Source organism: Lygodium microphyllum, chromosome 25 (genome assembly GCF_053477565.2).
Source record: "Lygodium microphyllum isolate KBCC chromosome 25, Lygodium_microphyllum_v1.1.10, whole genome shotgun sequence".
In the NCBI taxonomy this organism is placed as follows: domain Eukaryota; kingdom Viridiplantae; phylum Streptophyta; class Polypodiopsida; order Schizaeales; family Lygodiaceae; genus Lygodium; species Lygodium microphyllum.
Window position 1 is genome coordinate 93,220,108 of NC_141159.1, and position 23,252 is coordinate 93,243,359.

Sequence of the window (23,252 nt, forward strand, 5' to 3'; positions counted from 1 at the left end):
GCCACTTTGATGATGAGTGTCAATCAAAGGCAAGAGGCACAACATCAAAAGCTAAGAATTAGACCCCCGCCCCTTAGTTGGGCAACCCCCAACAAGGAAGGTAGGGTGGTGGCAACCCTGAGCAAGGGCAGTGCCGAGGCCAAACCCATGCTATCACCAATCACAGTTGACAACCCTGAGTAGGGGCAGTGGCAAGGCCAGACCCATGCTATCACCAATCAACCATCACAGTTGACAACATTCTCAACGCTAGAGGGCTTGTTTGATTGGTTTGCAGAGGCTCACATCATCTTCGTAGAGAAATTTGAGAATGCGAATCTTGTCCACATTTGCGAGTTGTCTCTTGATGAGGTGACTATAGAGGCCCACTCGCCATAGTCGAGTACTTTAGCTACTCCTTGGATTGTGGACAATGGAGCTACCCATCATATGATCCCCATTAAGGACATTTTCATTTCTCGAGCCCCTATAGCCAAGTATGTTGGAGTTGGGAACAACTTCTCAATCGCAATTTAGACTCACGGTTGTGTCATTTTTTCCAGAGATCGCGTTATGTTCGATGATGTATGCCATGTCCCCTAGCTAGGGGTGAACTTATTATTTGTTCAGCAACTTTGCTAGTTGAGTCGAGCAATCTTTTTCACAGCGGCCATAGTAGAGGTTCTTGACTCTTTGACTAGTTTAGTGATTGCTTGTGGCAAGGCATAGCCTATAGTTTCCCACTTTAAAGTCTTTGGGCATCGTGCTTACACACACACCCTTGATGATAAGATAGACAAGCTCACTCCTCAAGCTAATCTCCCACTTTTTGCTAGATACTTCTTGGAAGCGAAAGCCTATCGTCTGTTCCATCCTCGGAAAAACAAGGTGATCGTTAGGAAAGAAGTAGTGTTTGATGAGAGGGACATTGTGCAATCTTTTGTGCTAGATTCTGAGCCCTTTTCTCACATTATTTCTTGAGAGAGAGTGCCTTCTGAGCTGGGTCTACTATCCGCTCTTGACCCACCCACAGATTCTTTAGCTCCCACGTCCCCCTCCGCAAGACTCGTTACCTTGCTAGTACCAGCAAACCATACGGGATACGAGATTCTTCCACCAAATTCGACTTTGGAGGGCTCTAGAAGATCTGCCCAATGGCTTGCATCTCAGGCATCATTTGCATCGCTGTTTACAATTGATTATATAGCGCATTCTGAGCTGGAATAGTTGGTAGCACGAGGCTCTTTAGGATCCCCAATGGCAAGAGGCCATGGAAAAGGAGCTAGAGAGTATTGACCGAAATGAGACTTGGACCTTCGTGGATTGTTCGAGCCACAAGAAAGTCATTAGGACAAACTGGATTTTTAGGACTAAACTAAAGGCTGATGAGACTTTAGACAAGTACAAGCCTTACCTTGTGGTGCAAGGGTTTTGATAGAAGCAAGGTATTGACTATGAAGAGACCTTTTCTCTTGCGTAGTTAATATCCTTTCGTCTGTTAGTTGCACTAGCCGCTCACTACGGTTAGCCAATCTATTAGATGGACCTCAAAAGTGCCTTTTTGAATGAATGCCTGGAGAAAGAGGAAATCTATGTGGAGTAGTCTCTCGGATTTCCTTTTGTTGACCAGAAAGATAAGGTCTTTTATTTGCCGAAAGCTCTTTACAAGCTGAAGTAGGCTCCGCAGTCTTGGTTCTAGAGGATGGATGAGTTCATTGGAATTCATGGATACCATTGTACCCCTTATAAGCCGAATTTATATATCCATACTACCTCAGAGGGGGTCAACTATATCCTATTGTACGTAGATGATTTACTTATCACTGGCTCAAATTTTGCTACTGTAGCAAACATAAAGACCCAATTTTGTTCTACTTTTGAGATGAGAGACCTTGAATCGTACTATTTTTTGGGGATACAGGAAGTTCGATCTGGGGATAGTATTTTTGTGTCACAACAAAAGTATACTCTTCAGTTAGTGAACCAGTATTGCACGGATCAGACACAACCTGTGGCCACGCCTCTTGATCCCACTATCCATATTTCTAAGGATAACCTCAGTCAAACGAGCACACCTATAGATCTATGGAAGGGAAGCTTCTTTGATTAATTCACACTAGGCTAGATTTAGCTTAGTCAATTAGTTTGCTTAGTCAATGTTTCATTGCACCTAGGATGTTACATTGGATTGCATGTTTTCGTGTTTTTAAATATTAACAGTGTGCCTATTCTTATGGACTAACTTTTGGATCTAGTTTATGTTTGTAGGAGCACATTAACTCTGAATAGATAGGAGATCTTGATAGCTGGCATTCCCATGGCAGCTATCTCTTTACCTTGGGCACAACACCCATCTCTTGGGCGAGCTATAAGCAGGAGATGGTGGCGGCTTCGATGGCTAAGGCCGAGTATCAGGCTCTTTTTTATGGTATCACAAAGGCTATCTACTTAAGGAGCTTACTGGCGCACTTCACTTTCCATGCAACTCTCCCACCGTTGTCTACTGCAACAACCAAAGTGCTAGTGTCCTTGCGGGCAATCCAATCATTACACGACGGATGTGTCATATGGGGATCCACTTCCACTTCACCAGAGAGAAGGTTGAGCTAGGCACTATACGCCTAGAGTTTGTGCCTTCATCTGATAACTTTGTAGACATATTGACCAAGGCAATCAATCGATCGATGTTGTAGTATATTCTACGTACGATTAGCTTGGGTACACCCTTCCCTACTTCTTTAGCAGGGAGAGGGTGATTCTCTCCAGCTTTTCCTTCTAGTTTGAGAGGAGGCGACTTTATTCTCTTTGTGGTGACACAATATTATTTACTCTTTCCTTTTTAGATATTTTTGTGTATTGTACTTTTATATCTTCATCTACATCATTAAGATGACATGATTGTAAAAGGATGCTTGGACAAGTGAATGATTCCCCTATGAGGACACTATCTAAGTGGCACTGTTGCATAGCCTTTTGCATGAGCATGATCACACCAACATTGCCTCTTGCATAAATCCAGTGCATTGGCATTCTGTTCTTGTAAACATGCATATGTACGCATTTATCCCTCTTTGATCTTTTTGAGTGATCGACTCTGGATCCACCATATTCATAGCATTGCACATGGCAATCTCCAAGGTAGCCTCCTTTGCTTACTTAGCTTCGCTAGCTTGCTCTCCGCATATCTTTTTTTGCCTCTCCACATACCCACCATATTTACTACACACACCACTAATCTCTTCCTTCGTCATCGACATCCATTAGTGGTAGGGATAGCCTATTTATTTTGTGAAAGATTTTGAGTCTGGCTACTTGTCTCCTATCTATTATTTAATCAACCACTATCTCTACTCTTTGAACCAATATTTTTTTTTTTAAAGTTCATTGTGGTTCCATCCGCCTTCGTAGGACTTGGTAGGCCACTAGGCAATCAATGCGCACTCTTTGTCGGATGTCCTGGTCTCTATGAGGTAACCACTTGGACTCCCTTGGTAAGATAACCATCACCTTCGTAGTCTTGGTAAGCCACTAGGTAGCCACCATGCACCCTTTGTTTGATGCCCTAGCTACTTTGGGGTGAGACTCTTGGAGTAAGAACACATAAAAACAAACACCCTCAAATCTTTGGGTTGGCCTTTCTTTCTAGCTTAGTTTGTTAGCCTAAGAGGGGATGTTAAGCTAACATAAGCATTACATGCTGAATTAGCCACTTAAACAGCCCCAAAAATGCTTAATTAAAGAAAATCCTGAAATGGGCACAGTTTGAGAGAGTTTTAGAATGGTGCACGGTACAAAGTCCTGAAACTTTCTATAAATAAGCATGCTGCCCTCCATTCAGCTCAATCTCACTTTTGTAGGTTCCAAGCCCTCTAGCTTCATTGCGCCCACACCCCGTTCGCGGAGGACATCTCAACCAAAGCTGCCCCTTGCTGTCTAAATCCATCAGGCACCTATTCCCAGCATCCATCGCGCAATCTACATCGATTTCTGCTATGTTTGCTGATCAGCCACATCATCTACAATTAGTGACCTGCTGAACTGCTGCGTTTGTGATCTGTGGCTGCTATACAGACTGGCACATCATCATACCTGCATTTTTACTGCTGTCAGCTTGCCACATCATCATACCTGCATTTTTGCTGCCATCAGCCTGCCACGTCACCATCAGCTTGCCGCATTTGCAGTTTTCTCTCTCCTCTGCTTGTCCGACACCACACACTTGCATGTTTCTTTTGTCTGGCATTTGGAGGCTGCCTTGCTATGTTTTGGGATCCATTAGGAGTACGAAAAACTCTCCCGCTTAGCGCCTCTACCTCAGTCCTCGAGACATGAGAGTTCAAGGTACAATTTTCATTCTTGCATAGTTTGTTTGTTGCATGAGTATTCTATATTCTGTATACAGTCACCAAGCGTATGACAAAGCATAAACTCAAAAGAACATAGTTAGGGTAACTCAGAGACAATTGAATGTTGCCCTAACAGCTAGGGTAACTGTCGGTTGACATTATCAAAAGCCTTTCCAATATCTAGTTGAATCATAACAACCTCTTACATAGAGGCTTTGTCATAGTCTATCCCCAATTGAACATTGAGAATATTATGCATGATATTCCAAACCCTAATGAAACCGTACCACCGCAGGTGATTCAATTGCGGGAATACTTTTTGTAGACTATTGGTGATGCTCTTAGAGAAGATTTTCTACAAGGATCCCATAACAAAAATGGGTCTCCATTGCTTCAAAGTATTTTTCTTTTCTTTTCTTTTCTTTTTGGGAGGGAGCAGGGGTGTTGGGGGTTGGGGATGGGAAATCTTCAGTAACAAACGAAGAACTTCAATCTACCAATCCAAAGGCATGCTACTCAATCTCCAAACTTGCTGACAAGTCATGCCAATGGGTCCTTAAGCTGGTCAACGTATGTAGAAAAGAGTTCATTAGGCAAGCCATCCAAACCAAGGCTTTTCCTACGTGGAAAATGGGACAACACCTCCTCGACCTTTGTCTGAGTAATATCTTCTTCCACAAAATCTGCCCATTCAGGATTCACCTAGTCATGCACCATGTCTAGAATATAATGATCAGCAGCATGAACCTGATCAGTGAGAATTTTTGGTGGACCCAACAAAGATTTATAGTATTCGAAACACATACATATTATAGACCGAGGCAACCGAGGCTCAATGTGACCACAATACCCTACATATCCAAAAAGCGCACAATATTCTCAAATGCATATTTTTGAAGAAGGCAAGCAAAAGACTGATGAGTTCAGCAATTTTTATCATCAAAAGCATACAAGCAAGCCAACAATTTATATTTCGCATATTGTCTAGATCTGCAAATGGGATCTATTTGAGACGTGTGCTACTGATGAGCTTGTCCAAATCTGGCAGATCTTATCTACTTGAGACATGTGCTAAGACCAAGTAGCAAGACTTGACATAGGGTCCAATTTTTGAGGGAAGTAAGTCTGCAAGCATTGAGGTTGCATGGACGTAGTTGTGTGCTGTAAAATCTTCATCAACCTTTAACAATGTCTAATATTAATTCTAATTAAATGCATCGTATTCCCTACAAGCACTTCCATCTAAAGATTACAAGCATCATACTTGTAAGAATAATTGAGCGTCCTTGTTTTGCCCTTTTCACTACATTCCAAAGAAAACTTTTGGAAGCAGGATCTAGCCCTGCACTTGGCTCATCCATGTAAACAACCTGTTGTGTGAAATTCTGGAAAGGCTCAGTGGCTTCTAAATCATCAAAATCTTCTTGCAAAAAAGGATGATTAAGCTGAAAATATATCAAAATAAAGGAGGACACTGCAAACACATATACTTTTGGATCTCCTATAAGCGATATGGCAACACTTAGTCTTCGCTTCATTCCTCCACTATATGTTCCTACCAATTTATTGGCAACATGCCCACTTAAAAGGTTGACACTCCTCAATGATTGGAGTACTGCCTGCAAAAGACAACATACTCAAACTACATTCCAATTTTGCCTGTCATGCTTTTCAGAGACTTTAATGCCTGAAGGGAAGCAATCTCACATCTGCAAGCATGCTTCCTTTCAAGTTCTTAAGTTTTCCATAGAAAAGTAGGTGTTCTCTGCCTGTCAGTGTCTCCCATAAAAGGCTGCAAAAAAAAAAAAGAATTGAGAAGCCATCTAGCACGCAGAATTGGTTTTGCATTTTTACATATCCTGCATAAAAACGTCAGAGAAAATCTTACTCATACTGTGGACAAACACCCACAACCAAGTGGATTTTGTCCATATCTTTTTTGATATCTAGCCCCTGTATGTAGGCTGTTCCTGAAGTTGGATTTGAGAGGCCAATCATCTGCAAGTAGATTCAGTAGGACAAATACGTTCTCACCACAGAAACAGTATATCTTCAGTGTATTTAGGCTTCCAGGTACCAAATAAAGTGTTTATATGTGTCATTATTAGATTGCTGAAGGTACTTGTTTTCACCATGTTCAAGCTTGATGTTTTCCCAGCACCATTGGGTCCAAGCATTCCAAAACATTGCCCAAGTGGGACAGCAAAAGATATGCCTTGCACAGCATGCTTATCGGTAGTTCCATCTTTTCCAGGATAAACTTTTCTCAAATCATCACAAACAATTGGATATGCTGAAGCATTTGTTGACAGAATCTCCTTCACTAATAGTTTCTAGAAAGTTTGCAGATTGAACAGTTCTCAGATTAAATGGTATTAAATCACAAATCTGAACACTGTAAAATGGTTACACACCATGGGAGACAGACTTACTTCTTGTAAAACATCACGCTTTTGCACTTCATCATTAACATGAGAATCAAGTATCTTGACTGATGACCTTGTGAAAAATGTTTGAATTTCTTTTAAAAATTTAAGCCAAAATCCTTGGTTTCTAAAGGATGTAGTGTCTTTGTAATATCCAACAGGCATAAGGATGATCCATTCTACAAGCATTATTGTAAACACTTGTTTCATTCCATTTTGAGGGTCTTTCAGGTTAGCCCACTGCATACCCTTCGTGCCTTGATAGTAGCCTGTAAGAGCATATTGTGAAAGCTCATACAATCCTCGGAACAAAGCAAAACCAGGAAGAATCTCCATAAGGACGAGTGCACCTTCTGAAAAGAAAAAATACCCAGATGATTATCAATGGACGCTGCTACTAGAAATCAATACTCAATCACCCTTGTACTTGACAAGGAAAATAGATGCCTTAAGAGGTAAATTGATGCTGCATGATCTGTCCTTGTAAATTATGAAGAAAGCAAAGCCAGATGGATTTTGTTATAAAATCTAAATCCTTGGGAATTGGAATTTAGGTCCATGAGAAAGTTGAACATTTTGTAAAAAGTTCTCTGACTTTAGAGCTCAGTAACTAGTGTATAGCTTACAGATGTTAAAGACCATCTGAACTAATCCTCAAATGTTTGGGTCAAACCAAAGCAGTATAGGCCAGACCAGGTTGAAACATTTGCAAATAGTGCAGTGAGTGGTTGATCCCATCAGGATGAAAAAAATGTGAGAAGATAACTCCAGCTAGCTATGGAATTTTTAAACTAACTGATGGGTACCTAATAAAGTGTTTCCCTTTACAGAAAAAGAGAAGTATAACCAAAACAGAAAACAGAAAAGAGAATTGTAACCAGAATACCTTGGTGACTGGCATCACAAATGTAGCATATGATACAGGCATCCTACATTACAAAGGAAATAAACATAGGATTAGAAATCTCCCAGGCAGGCCACTCTCTATGAAGAGTGTCTAGTACAAGGGCTACACAATATAACCAGTCTTCCAGTCTATAATTCCAAAACTTCTATTAAACCCTTCCCTTTGCCTTTTGGAAGGAGGTTAAGAACCTCAGCTGGCAGCATCCCAAGATCAGCATACAGAGGGTGCCAGTCAGCATCTCGACAGGTCTACACCCCAAGGGGGAAGAGAATCAGAAATTTAGTAGCAACCAATTGCCTTTGTTTGCCTACAATGCATTGGCAAAGATCATCAACAACAATTCATGCCCTTCTTCCTAACATCATCCATTATGCACAGAAAGGTTTTGTCCATGATTGGAGTATCATCTATAGCATCTTAGCAAAATCTGTAACAAACATGCATATTCTTATCACTGTTTAGAACTTTTCAGAAAAGTAAACGGGTACCCAAGAAAAGCTGGGGCCATTTTACAAAACATGAAATCATGGTTTTAGCTTTGCTGTGACTTCATACCCAAGAAGACTTCTCAGGAAAAGAAATAAAGGCACTAATACTCACAGATATAAAGAGATTCAGAAACATTATGAAGGCCATGACAACATATTGACATCTATACACGAAAAACAAAGATGTAGTATTTAGCAATCGGTATGATCTAGATTCTTACTGTTGAAGCTTTTGTCCTCCACAAAGAACTGAAAAAGGGATGCTCCCAATAGACCAAATCCAAACACATAAAGGTAGCCAACAACTGTGAACAACAGCTATGTATTTATATAAATATGGAATAGGCTTCCATCAAAGTAACATGCTCAACAAATTATAGAAAACATCTAAAGTACCTGTGGCACTAGTTGCATTTGAGAAAAAAGCAGATATAAAGAACCCCAAAGAAATTTGCAGATTTATATATAGAAAGTAGAATATTAATTGAATGCTGTAAGAATTTAGCTTGAAGAATTTGAGGCCTGTCAAGAATTGGAAACAAATTTTCTGGATTTAGAAGTAAAGTGAAGTTCTTTCTTTTTCTTGTATACTTTTCAAGTACATAACGTGAAAGATGGAACATCAAATTTTCTTTATTAAACTTCCAAAATTCTCAAATAAATTTGGATGGGGATTTTCAAGCAACACTGATGCAACTTTCTTGTCAAAACTTTTTCAGATACTTCAATCGCAATTCTTGATTGCCTTCTTGTCATAGGCTGAAAAAGGAAAAAACTGAATGGTGCTTAGCTAAAACTACACACCATTAGGACAGACAAATAGTCTGACCATGCTAAAACCACAGAAAACAAGAACAAACCAATAATACCACCAATCAACCAATTTTATCAGCTAAAGAAGGCTCATCATGCCACAAATGAAAAGGCTCAGAGGGTAAACAGATTGAGCACTACAAAAGAAAGGATACAGAGGCACTCCAAGGTTGAGTGCTCTGGTGTTACCATACTCATCAAAATATCTAGGAAACTGCTGGGGGAAGAGATAGGTTATACAACTGCTCAACCTAGGTTTCCAAACTCCCTTGCTATCCCTTTCCCTTTTTGAATCTCCCTAGGGTTCTTCCATAAACCTTTGAGGAACGAATAACATCAAGCCGAATGTCTCTGATACTCTGCTGGATGAGTCCTCTCCTGCGGAACTGCATGTTTACATGTGGCCTTCCAGATGCACCAAGCTTTTATGCTGCTAGTGATCTCCCATGTCTGACATTTTTGCCACATGCAAATATCTAGAGCTATGGCCATTTTTGGGTTTAGGATCATCAGGGATGGTAGATTCTTCCTGTACCATGTGACTACATAGTAACAAGGAATGGCAATTCCTACCTGTTCCCCACTCCCCATCCCCATTGTGATCCTCATCCCTTCTGACTATGCTGTCCGGGCCATGTATTTAAACTTCCCATCAGTCGTTTGCCTTAGCAAGTACTGTGTTAAGAACTATTAACATTGCTTGCTGCTTTACTTTTGAGAATATGCAAAATCAAAATTTCCTTCTGAAGGCAGAAATAGTTGATGATTAAGAAGTCTTACCAATAAGGGAACCAAACATAACAAAACCTGTCATATAAATAATTGAAAGCAAAAAGAAGAAGAAGTAGGTAACAATGTAGTAGGTTCCATCTCCTAATCCATGCATCTTCATCATAACTCGAAGCTTTTGTTGCTTCTCATATACCAAAGTTGAAATGATCACCTGAAGAAGCAAACCCATCCAGTTAGCATTGACTAACTACATATTTAACTCCAAATTGGAGGAAAACAGGACAATGTAAAGAGAGATACCAAGAAAGAATTGGTAAAATCAATAAAGAGGTAGAAGGAAGATTGTGCTGACCAAAAAAATGGCAATATGATATTCTCAAATACCTTAAGGATAATTGTTCACAAAGTAAAGGAGCAATTTAAAAGTTCCACAATATGTAAAGTGTTAACAATACATACTTCCATTGACGAGTTCAATCATGCATCCTGCAGAGCCAATACATTTGAAAGTACTACGTGTCCTAAAGGCATTGAATAAAGGAGTATTATCTGGACCATTCCAACTCATTCCTTCACATGGAAAAAAATTCCAAGCATCTAACCGATAGCATTACAGATGCAAATTGCATCTGAGTTAAAAACCTTCTTCTTTGTGCATAAACGTTGGTGTCCTTCAAATACTCTTGTTTCTACTCATGCTTCCACTCCTGCTCTACCTTCAAGGGCTTTAGCATTAACCTTGTACATGACATTAAGCATTTTGAGGGATCTCCATTTTCCTAGCTGGTCTCTCTTGGGCCCCTTGAGTATGAGTTTAATGAGTCCCTCATTGACAAATTTAGGCATAATTCTTGAATTCTTGACTTCATTCGTGAAGTTTCATATATCATAGCCACATGTCCTCCATGTAGCTTTAAATAATTTACTAGGGAGATTGTCCCTCCCAAGGATCTTGTTATTTTTTGTTTCTTATGTGTGGTGTTTTGAGTTTGGGATTTCACTCAAGTTGGGTACCTATCTCTCCTATTTGACTCTCGGATAGTCTTTCATGGGTTATGCCTACACATTTAGATTACACCAACCATCACAAAAGTGAATGAAAGTGAGTGCCTACACGCTGATTGTGCGCTCATGACACAGCCCTCGTATTCTTGTTGAAAACGTTGCAACATGATCATCTATAACATAAACAGCTCTAGGAAACCGTTTTTCAATTAATGGCAAAGCTCATCACTCTTGTAAAACCTTTTGAAGTGAGCTGATAAAGAGAAAAAAATAATGATTTGTTTCCATGGAAGGCACAAAAAGGGGAAACACTCCTTAGTCTTAAGATGGAATGAAACATCTAATCCTTATTCACCCTAGTGTTATTTGTAGCTTTTAAGACTGCCCAGCTCTACAATTATCCTACTCTTATCCCCTTTCATACTATGTTGACACATTGATCAATTCGGGCCTACAGCTGCCATCTCATTATCATACTCATCAAAACTACATTAGTGTTAGTTTTAATGTCTCTAGACACCAACCTTAGTTAAGTGTACTTTCTTCTTTTGAAGCTTTCTACAAACATTACAGCTTTTAATTTAAAAAGAGAGAATGGATGATTGCATTAATAAATCCCCTTGGGACAACATATACCAAGGCAAAGCACAAAAATGACCCTATAAGGGACTTCCAAAACAAAGGATGCAGAATAAAGGGGGAAGTCTATTACAAGGCCTAATTGAATAACCAAGCAGCAGGTCTGTAGTGCCAAGTTGTTGATAGTGAAAGAAAGTGCTAGTATCCCAAGTTTTGGGAAAGGCATCTCTCCTCGTATCCTCTAAACCATCATATATCATCTCCCATCTCTCATCAAGATTATAGACAACCTCTATGCAAATTCTAAAGAGAGTCTCCACAGTAGATACAGCATGCTACATCTTGTTGGGTTTAACTCACGCCTATGCTCACAGAGGAGTGTCGGTGATCTCAGTAGGACACTGGGGCACTTTTTACTCTCTGTACAAGAGGTTTTTTCCCCCAAATTGATTCTCTTTATTTTATGTGCCTATGTTACACATTTTCAGGCACTTATTGTGTTACACACACTTCAGGTGTGAACACCCTCTTATAAGAATAAGGTTTAAGTGTTCTACCTTGTACTTTCATCTTACACTTTCAGTCTATATTGTATTGGGTGTCATGCTTCCACATTCCACACTATCTACTTCACTCTCAGCTGAGCTTTGATCCACTCAATCTCTCACATTTGTTATCAGAGCTGAATACAGGTCAGTCCCTTCTCAGAGTACAGCTTAGCTCAGCCCCTCTGGAACTGCCTTTCAACTGGAACAGTCGGCTCCCACCAGCCAGAGACCTACAGCTCCAGACAGTCCCAGCACCACCTGCGGCTCCAGAGAGTGCCACTGCAGCTCCGCCCACCTACGCCAGCTGCTCTGCCAGCACCGCCGCTGCCTCTGACCAGGGCTGCCCATCTGCAACCTGCGCCGCTCGTCTGGCCTGTCTCTTGCGCCGCCTGTGCCCAGTACTGCAGCCTGCCAGCGCTCCACCTGTGCCCAGCGCTGCGCCTGCCACACCCTGTGGTGCGCCCACCTGCAGCGCCGCCTGCGCCCTGTACCAGCACCCCTCTGTGCTCTGCCTCTGCACTCACCTGCACAGCACTCCACCGCCTCTCTGCTCCTCTTCTTCCCTCCACCTTCTGCCCACCTGTGGCCAAGGCTGCCCCTGCATTCTCAACACCCAGACCACCCGTTCGCCACCTGCTTAGGCCACCCACCACCAGCTTGACTGGTTCCTGTGCCAGGTTTAAAAAAATTTGCAAGTAAAAATTACTTTTTGATTCCAGATTCATCTCTGGGAAAGGGGCTTTTACCCAGGCAGGCACAGCAGTCTCGATACGTGTCTAGGACACAATTTATACAGAAATTTCTTGGCAAATAAGGCAAGAAATTTTGGGGCTTTTGGGTTTTAAGAAGACATTGTTACATGTAGAGCAGTTTCAGTCTGAAGTAGACTGTTTTTGAGCATTTTGGGGGAAGAAAATTTGCGGCTTTTGCTTCTGCACTGTTGCTAAGCATTGAATGCACCTTGCACTGCGTGCATTATAGACAGTTTTGACAGAGTGTACTTCACTTTGCTAATTGCAACAAGTTATTTGCTGTAATTTCTGGAAATTTTGAGATTTCCAGGTTGGTCCAGCTAGGACATTGCTCTTTTGCTCTTTTGCTCTTTTTTTTGGCATTGTTTATCATGGCAAATCAGGGAGGTGATGTATTTACCTATGTATCCAAGGAGGATAGGTTGGATGGTAACAACTATTCACTCTGGTCCTTCATGATGAAGAATGTGCTGATTGTGAAGAATCTTTGGGACTACGTAAGTGGAGAAGAAGTTAGGCCCAGAGCTGTGGTTCCTGCTACTCCTCCTCCAGGAGAACGTGGACAAGGGGTAACTCAGCCTGTTCAGCCTGCTCCACTTTAGCCACTTCCCCAAAGATTGGTAGCACAAAAGGCATGGGATACACCGGATGCACAGGCTTTGTCGTTGATTGCATTGGCAGTTCAGCCGTCTATTATCCCTCACATTCGGTCTACAACTTCTTCACGAGAAGCTTAGTTGACCTTGGAGCAGATGTTTGCTGGTAAGAATGAGACCCGCATCTCTTTCTTGAAGAAAGAGCTTGAGACATTGAAGATGGATGAGGGTAATTCTATGTAGGATCAGCTAAACAAAATTCAGGACTTGCGTGAGCAGCTTATGAATGTTGATGAGTATTACTCAGATGCCCAGATGATATCTACTACATTGAATTCATTGCCACCCTCGTACTTGGCCTTTCATAGAGCCTTGAACTTCACCATGAGGATTGCCCCACAGCCACTTAGTTTTCTTCAGCTGGTCAGTTTGCTCTTAGAGGAGGAGCAAACAAGAAGAAATAGTGGTGTGGATGTTATAGCCTCTGAGCAAGCTTTTATGGCACGACAAAAGGGCAAGGGAAGCCAAGCAAAGAATGCTCCTCAGAGCTCTGGGACTTCAGGCACTTCATAGGGTAATAAGAAGCAAGGGGGCACGCAAGCCAAGAAGGGTAAATGCCATTATTGCAAGAAGCCAAGCCACTACCTCACTGACTGTAGAAAGCGCATAGCCAAGGAGAAAAAAAAGGAGTCAGGGATGTCTGTTTCTCATGCTCCCTCCACTGCTACTGAGTCAACGTCCTTTGTTGTAGACAGGGACTATTGTTTTTATACATGCAGTTATGACTCTTCTTGGGTTGATAGAGCATTTAGCTCTACTGAGGGATACTCGCACATGGTTTTTTGAGTGGTTCTTCTAGGCACATCACATCTCGCAGAGATTTGTTTGTTTCTGTTGGTGCAACCCTAGTTGGCAAGTTTGTACAACATACCAACAATGCATCATACCCTGTAGAGGTATTGGGGAGATTGAGCTCATAGCCATTGATGGATCTATTCTCCGCCTATAGGATGCTTTGTTTGTGACAGGTATAAAGAAAAATTTATTATCTATTTCTTCTTTCGTACGATGTGGTTGGCAAGTCACCTTGGATGATGACAGATGCATGGTGCGAGATAAGAAACACATGCCTTTAGTCTTGACTCGCACTCTATGTCATGGGTTATATGAGGCGGATGCTCTTTCAATTGATCAGTCAGCATATTTAGTGTCCACTCTTACTCTTATTGTGTTACAGGCGGAGTTATGGCATGCTCGCATGGGGCATGTAAAATATGGTAGCTTGATGCTTTTACAGCGCACCCAGATGCTAGATGGATTACCTCTCTTGGAGAGACCTCCTAGGCACTTATGCGAGGGATGTATTTTGGGAAAAATGCATCGGTTTTCGTTTCCCCATGATGTTGCTTTTAGAGCCACAGCCATGTTACAGTTAGTGCACTCAGATGTATATGGCCTTGTGCAGACAAAGTCATTGGGTGGATGTTACTATTTTATAACTTTTATTGATGACTTTACTCACTTCTCCTGGGTCTATTCTTTAGTGAAAAAGTTAGAAGTGAATGATGCATTTTTGGCTTTTGTAGCACTTGTTGAGAACCAATCTGGCTGTAGGGTGAAGACTCTCCGTTCGGACCAAGGGGGAAAATATATGTCCTCTATGCTGAATTCTTTTTTGAAGTAGAAGGGCATTGCTCATCAATTTACTACTGCTTATACTCCACAACAGAATGGGGTTGCAGAGAGGAAGAATCGGTCCCTCATGGAGATGGCCAGATGTATGCTGAAAGCAAAGAGCTTGCCATGTTTTGAATAAATGCTCCACCAAAGCATTAAAGAATATCACGCATTTTGAGGCTTGGAACAACCGGAAACCTTCTGTTGGACACTTAACGTACCTTTGGGTGTCTTGCATATGCACACATTCCCAAGGTACTTAGAAAAAAGTTGGATAACAAGGCTGTCAAATGCATTTTTGTGGGGTACAACACTGAGAGCAAAGGATACAGATTATATGATCCTATCTCTAAAAAGGTATTTGTCAATAGGGATGTACTTTTTGATAAAAAATCAGAATTATCCCTTGCTGGTTTTGACACATATCAGGCTGCCAGCGATGTATTTGAAGGGCTGCTGCCCATTTCATTTTGTGATTCAGCTAGAGTTTCAACAAGTGAACTTAATGTTCAGCCAACTGCTCCATTGGAAAATGCAGAAAATCAGCCAATGGCTGATGTGAATATTTAGCAAAGTGTTGAATCTGAAATTTCAGTAAGAGCTTGTGCACAGTCAAGAGGCAAGACAAATGCCTAGATGGTATTTACAGACTATGAAAGATAGTCATTTGGATACTCCCATGGCTGGTCGTACTAGAAGGCAAGCTCGTATGCATGATACTGCAAATACCATGGAGTTTGTTATGGTAGCAAATACAGTTGATGATAAGGAGCCTGAATGTTTTGAGGATGCACAACATAGTGTACATTGGATGGCAGGAATGCAAGCTGAGTTTGATTCCATCATTAAGAATCAAACATGGGATTTAGTGTCTTTTCCTATTGGGAAGAAAGCCATTGGAACAAATGGGTCTACAAGCTGAAAAGGAATGCAGATGGATCCATTGACAAATATAAAGCCATGCTTGTAGCCAAGGGCTATGCACAAAAGAAAGGCATTGACTACGAGGAGACATTTGCTCGTACCTCCCGCATGACTACCATCAGGTCTATGGTTGCATTGGCTGCCCATTATGGATGGACTGTGCATCAGTTAGATATAAAGACTGCGATTTTACATGGGAAACTTCATGAAGAAGTATACGTACAACAGCCCATTCACTTTGTAGTTGAGGGATCTGAACACTCGGTTTGTAAGTTGAAAAAAGCTTTATATGGCTTGAAACAAGCTCCTAGAGATTGGTACACAAAGATTGATGCCTTTTTACTCAGCCAAGGATTCACAAACAGCTCATCAGAGTCTACTCTTTACGTATGTAAAGAGGGGGGATCCATGCTGATCATTTATCTATATGTTGATGAGCTTTTGCTTATAGGGACACATGCTGATTAGATTTCAGCATTTAAACAAAATTTGTGGCAAACTTTTGAGATGTCAGACTTGGGTCTTTGCACTATTTCTTGGGCATTCAGTTCGTACATGATGCTAGAGGTATTGGTTTATCATAGTCAAGATACATTGGTAAACTTCTTGAGAGGTTTGGCTTACAAGATTGCAAGCCAGTCTGTACACCAATGGAACCTGGACTGAAGCTCTCATTGCATGATGACAGTGACTTGTTTGATATACACACGTATGCTCTAGCAGTTGGATGCATTATCTACCTATGCAACACTAGGCCAGACATACAGTTTGCACTTTTAGCCCTGAGCAAATATATGCATCAGCCACGCATGTCACATTAGCAAGCTGTCGAGCGTATTTTCCCTTACTTCCAAAGTACTAGATCTCTTGGATTGTTTTACACCAAGGGGGGACCACTGCACTTACATGCTTACAGTGATTCTAATTAGGCTAGTGATTATGATTCACATCACTCCAGGGGGGTTTGTTGGGTTTCACTCACGCCTACACCCACGGAGGAGTGTTGGTGATCTCAGTAGGACACTCAGGCACTTTTTACTCTCCGTACAAGAGGTTTTTTTCCCCAAATTTATTCTCTTTATTTTATGTGCCTATGTTACACATTTTCAAGCACTTTTTGTGTTGCACACACTTCAGGTGTGAACACCCTCTTACAACCCTAAGGTTTAAGGGTTATACCTTGTATGGTGCTAGCCATGACCTCTCATTTGTAGCAATGCACCTAAGTCCACATTGACTATGAGAAATCGAGCATGGCAATCCTATTCGAGCTAATCCCAAATGAGATAGACATGACTCACCCCCGTATACTCATAGCTACAAGTTGGGCCTCTATCCATAACCCATGCCCCATCCCCCATGTCATGGTCCTAAAATCTGTTGTGTCATGAAACACCACCTAATGGCTCTCCTCTACATAACGTAAGGCCTAGGGAAACACATTCAATGTCTTTGTGTCTCCTATGGCTCCCCCTATCAAACACATGGGACTCCATCTCTACCATAATGAAGCTGACTACCAACTGCTAGGCTGCATTGATAACCACAAAGCGCGAGAGATCTTTTAGGGTCTGCAACTATCCTCAAAACTCCAAATGTCAGTAAGGAAGGTGGTGTGTGTAAAAAAAATACTTGAACACAATACAAACACAATCATACGACAAAGCACAAACTGATAAAAGAATTTAGTACAGTTAGGGTAACTTGAAAGACAATGAACACAGAAGATGAATGAATAAAATCAATGCTCAATGGAGTGAACACATTATGCAAGGTGAATGCCACCCCTCAAACTCTCATGTCTTTGAAGAACCAAGGAAAAGAGTATGCACTAGAGAGTGTATCATACTCTATATGGATCCCTAAAACGTAGCATACAGTCTCTGGATCATGCTAAACATGTTAGGCCAAGCTCAAAAGGGTGGATAGTATGCTAAATACAATGCTCTCGTTAAGGCCAGGTTGGGCAGTTGGCGGGCACCACGTTGTCCAATCATTGCCCGGTTCTCCTAACACTTGATCCCCTAGCATCTACCCAGACACACGATCTTGTTGGATCCCTGAGTCGATCTATAGGAGGGAGGAGGTGAAGAGACAAATTGAGCAGATTTGGACCAGGGAGTGGGGCAGGAGGGACCGGATTGCAGAGGAGATTGCAAAGATCCTAGCCAAGTCGAGCAGTATCTACTGGGAGGCAGCCATATAGGCCAGGCAGCAGAGCTAGGAGGAGGAGAGAGCACTCCGGCGAGACCTTGCAGCCACGCAGACATTATTACAGGAGGCACCACGGGATCCCACCCTCCATACAAAATAGGCACACATGCGAGCAGCCATCGCTGGCCTAGAGGACAAGCGCTCGGAGTTCTCTTTCCGCACCTCAGCAGCCTTCTGGGCACGGAAGGGGGACACGATGTGCAGGGAGTTTTTTCAGGTGCACCAGCCTCGCACCTCAAGAGAGCAGATACGCAATCTTCAGGATCAATATGGGAGGACTCATTCTGGCCCAGACGAGGTGATGGAGATTGCCACCGACTACTACAGACGCCTTTTTCAGCAGGAGACAACCTCAGCTAGAGGACAGCAATGTAGACAACAGGTTTGGGATCATATCCCGTCCCTAGTCACAAAGAAGATGGGATGCTCCCTCCTAGCCCCCTTGATATAGAAGGAACTAGTTGAGGCTTTTCATACACAGGACGGGCAGAAATGCCTAGGAGAGGATAGCCTCTCTAAGGCTTTCTTCACTACCTTCTGGGAAGTGGTGAAGGACCCCCTATTGATGGCCTTCCACGAGATTTTCACTTCAGGACAAATGCCCGGGAGTCTTTCGGCAGGCCTCATTAGTCTTCTCCCCAAAGGGGGAGACCGGTTGGAGCTTTCCCAATGGAGACCGATTACCTAATTGTCAATGGCCTATAAGGCACTGGCGAAGATGATTGGTAAGTGACTACGCCCTATGCTTCCAAACATCATTCATGACAAACAGACAAGCTTTGTCTAGGATAGGAGCATCCTCGACAATGTATTCACCTTCTTTGAGGTGGCAGAGTGGGCTTAGCACAGTGGGTAGGGACTGGCTGTACTACTCTTGGATTTCGAGAAAGCTTATGACAGGGTAAATTGGGATTTCCTAGAACATGGTAAAGTTGGGCTTCCCCCACACTTCGATCCCCGGGGTCTCTGCACTTTACATATCGGCTACCAATAGGGTTCTCATAGGTGGTAGGCGAGGGGAGGAGTTTCGGTTGGAGAGATCAGTCTGGTAAGGCTGCCCCCTGGCCCCATACCTATTCCTACTCTTTGTAGAGGCGATGTCTCACTTCCACAAGTCACGAGTGAGCGGGTTACACGGCCTCTGACTTCCAGTGAGAGAGGAGACTGAGTTGCTAGACTCAGAGTAGACAGATGATACAACACTCTATATAGAGGACGATGAGTTGATGCTAGAGAGTGTAAGACTAGCTCTTGAGGTGTTCAGTTCTAAAGCATGAGCAAAAATCAATTGGCAAAAGTCGGTTGGTTTCCTCACAGACCCAGACTCTAGCACGGAGTGGGGCATCCACCTAGGATTTAGATGGGTGAGCAGAGGATAGACCGTCCGTTACCTAGGATTCCAGGTGGAACGCGACATCATTGCAACCCAGCATTTTCTCCCAGTCCTCGAGTCTATTCAAAGGAAGCTAACCTACTAGAGCACTGCTCGCCTCCGAGCATTTTCTCCCAGTCCTCGACTCTATTCAAAGGAAGCTAACCTACTAGAGCACTGCTCGCCTCTCACTAGCAGGCCGAGCCCTGGTGATCAACCAGGTTCTCCTAGCGACGGCCTGGTACCTCGCCTTGTGTTGGTACTCCTCATCCTTTGTAGTGCAGCTTCGCAGCCTAGAGCAGAACTTCCTTTGGTCTGGGTCAGACGGCTCCAGGGATTCCATGGCCAAGGTGGCATGGGCGACCATCATACGGCATAGGTCAGAGAGAGGGCTTGGGATCATCGACACAAAGTATCAGAGTAGAGCCCTCCTGGGCAAGATAGTAGTCCGCAGCCTCACACCAAGAGGGCATACTTGGAAGGTCCTATTGAAGGAGGGTCTTCAGGATTGTGGATCGAGGCTTGGCGATGAGTGGAGGCCGTCCCTGAGATGGATCTTCACAACAGCCCAGATCACCTTTTCTACGCAGCTTGCTCCGCGTGTAGCAGGGCCTCCGTAAGGCCCTAATCCAGAGCCCCTCAGGCTGCCAAGAGGAGATAGACCGTCAATCGGTGATCTGGAACCCCCAGGTTAGAGATCGGAAAGGGGCACAAATTGGTGAGCGCTCCCACATTCAGTGGGCTAGATGGGAAGCCAGCCCGGCTCGTACCATCATGACATGGCAGGAGATGTACAGGATGGTGGACGAGGAGATACTGCAGTGAGTATCAGGCTGCCAGAGAGGAGTGGAGTTGAGGAGAAGGGAGATAGACACAGCAATACCTCAAGAGTGGCTTACTCCCCTGATACGGGAGTCTATAGAGCTTGGCGAGGTATGGACCGCTAGGTTTTCACCAGTAGGCATCCCCCTCCAGGTGGTAGGTAGAGTGGGCCGCGCTCCACCTGGGACCTTCACTGTGCAGGAGGGGAGGCATCTAGCTCTTGACAAAGGGCAGCAGGATGAGGGGATAGTTGTCCTTTCATGGAGGAGAATCCAAGTGATTGGCCTTCAAGGGAAGACATGGCGGCTGGACCCTTTTGTCTTCTGGGATGAGCTCGGGGAATGGCGCCTCTGAATCTGGAAGGGCAGGCTACTTGATGACTTGGAGTGGGATCCGGGGGAGTGGCTATGGCTGGCCACTACAGTTGCCAAGAAGCCACTGAGGTTCCTGGAGCACTGCAAGGATTGGCATACACATACTGATGCAACAGGATATGGATTGGGGGCGCCGTCACGTAGCAGGCACTGGGCGGAGCACCCAGCCTTGGATGTATCTCATGGGGAGCTTTCTGCTGGCAGGCAGTCAACCAGGACCGTCACCTTTTGTATGAGGCCAGGATGCAAGACACGATATTCATTATCAAGGCAGGGTCGTGCGCAGTGGTCGGTTTGGAGGCTCTACCCATCCGCCAAGTATTGCGAGTCCAGGGCTCGTTAGGAGCTCCGTTGTCATTTCATGCGCACTTGGGCAGGCCAGGACCTGTTTTTCGAGATGCAAGCAGGCAGCCCCAAATGGCGATACACCCCCCTCCATGGCTTCTTGCCCCCATCCCTCCTAGACTGTGCAGAGAGGCTTGTACATCTGAAATATTTGTGACTCTGCATCAGCTCCAGCTGGTCTGTTGAGCATGAGCACTTCCTTGTATTCATGGCTTTTTTTGAAGTAATATAATTAGCCACATTTTATTTGCAAACAAAAAAAGCATGCTGAATACAGTCTGGATGAGGTAGATAGCGGCAAGAACTGAAAACATAGCTGCAAATGATGACATGGCAGGCTAGTGACAATAGCTAATCAGAGAATGCAGCCTGTGAGTGACTTGCAACAGCAAATACAGCTAGCTGATGGGCGCCTGGCTGATGGCAACGGCTGGGAACAGTGGATAGCAGGCTGGAAACTGCCGCCAGCAGCTAAATGCAGCAGTAGACTGATTGCCAACAGCAGGAGGGCTGGAAGCAAGTGCCTAATGATGGACATTACCTGGAATTGAGATATCCTCCAGCCAAGGCATATGGATAATAAAGACAAGGTGCCAACAATCTGCAAAATAAGATGGGGCTAAGCGGTGGGCAGCCTGTCTATTTATAGATGAGTGGATCCTCCCAAATTAGGGTTTGGCATGTGGGACACAAACGTTCTCTAGGAAAGTGGTCATAAACTGGAACTTCTTGTAATAAGCATGTTTTGGGGCTGTACAAAGAGCTGTTGGGTTTGACTCATGCCTACGCTCATAGAGGAGTGTCGGTGATCCACAATAGGACACTAGGGCACTTTTTCTCTCCATAGTATGAGAGGTTTTTTCCCCCTTTTACATTATTCTCTATTTTGTGTGTTTATGTTAAACAGTTCAATCACTTACCGTACTTTACACCTTTCGAGTGTAAATGCACCTTAACAACCCTAAGGTCTAAGGATTGTACTTTGTACTTTCACTCACACATTGGGGAATTGCATAGCATGTCGAGCTATGTCTTCACTCTCACTCTCTCTACTATCTACAATGTACTTTCAGTTAAGAGTTGTCATCTCCTCTCTCACATTTGGTATCAGAGCTCAAGCTCAGTTAGCTCCAAGCTAGTCTTCCTGTGCTTCCTGCTCGTCCAATTGCAGCACAAGCAGTTCACCCCCTCAGCTCCACCAGCAGCTTGACTGCAAAAGCGGCCAGCAATGCTAGCACCTATAGTAGGCCAACCTACCCCACTGCCCCCTAGCCTACGCCATTGTCCCCTAGTCCGCCAGCGTGCTGCTTATAGTGTCAGCCCCTGGTTGCAAGTTCACTAGCCTACGCGAGCTTCACCTAGTCCAACGTGCAGCTAGCGCCTCCACCTCAGCCCCACCAATATCCACACCTACCATCACCTCCGCCAAGTTGACCCTGCTTGCCAGCTCTTGAGCTCTACATAGCTCCACCAAGTCTCCCGCCTCGACCTCGGCTCACATTGAAGGTAAAAGGTATATTTATTTATTTATTTTTAGAAACCCAAACTACAGCAAGGGGCTTTTGCCCGAGGAGTGAAATTCTGCTCTTGGAAGTGCTTTTGGGCACACATATTGCAGAAATTTCTTGGGATTCGAGTCAAAAAAGTTGGGGCTTTTGGATGTTTGGCAAACTTTGGCACATGTACTGAAGATTCAGTTTGAAATAGACTGAAGTTGTGCATTTTGGACAGCTAAATTTCGGGGCTTTTGCATGTTGTGCTGCTGAGCACTATTTATGCATTGGACAACATGCACATTGGACAGTTGGGATCAAGTGTGGCACAATTTTGCTGATTATAGCTTGGTGTATGATGTAATTTCTAGAAATTTGCAAATTTCTAGGTTGTTCCAGTTTTGGTTCTTGCTCTTGTGTTTTTTGAAACAATGACATTTATCATGGTCAATCAAGGACAGAGTGATGTATTCACTTATGTATCCAAAGAGGATAGATTGGACGGCAATAACTGTTCTCTATGGTCCATGATGAAGAATGTGCTGATTGCAAAAAAACTTTAAGAGTATGTTAGTGGTGAAGAAGTCCGCCCTAGAGTTGTGGCTCTTGCAGCCCCTCCCCAAGGAGGACGTGGTCAAAGGCCAGCTCCAACTCAACCACTTCCCCAAAGAATAGCTACATTGAAGGCTTGGGACACTCAAGATGCCCAAGCATTGTCACTGATTGCATTGGAAATTTAGTGGTCCATAATCCTGCATATATGGTTTGCTACTTCTTCACAAGTAGCATGGTTGCAGATGTTTGCTGAAAAAAATGAAGCACACATTTCTTTCTTGAAAAAGGAGCTTGAGAATGTGAAG

General features: G+C 43.4%; 1 protein-coding gene across 1 annotated transcript in view; it reads right to left on the reverse strand.

Moving 5' to 3' along the window:
* Positions 1–23,252, reverse strand: part of LOC148014506 (ABC transporter A family member 8-like) — a 123,141-nt gene that overhangs the window by 48,871 nt on the left and 51,018 nt on the right. The window contains exons 8-16 of the mRNA XM_087666938.1: positions 9,740–9,902; positions 8,543–8,668; positions 8,368–8,451; positions 6,758–7,104; positions 6,458–6,658; positions 6,214–6,323; positions 6,033–6,117; positions 5,816–5,944; positions 5,590–5,695 (exon numbers count right to left, since the gene is read on the reverse strand). Of these exons, the coding sequence (XP_087523064.1) occupies positions 5,590–5,695; positions 5,816–5,944; positions 6,033–6,117; positions 6,214–6,323; positions 6,458–6,658; positions 6,758–7,104; positions 8,368–8,451; positions 8,543–8,668; positions 9,740–9,902 (1,351 nt within the window). The remainder of the gene's footprint in view (positions 1–5,589; positions 5,696–5,815; positions 5,945–6,032; positions 6,118–6,213; positions 6,324–6,457; positions 6,659–6,757; positions 7,105–8,367; positions 8,452–8,542; positions 8,669–9,739; positions 9,903–23,252) is intronic.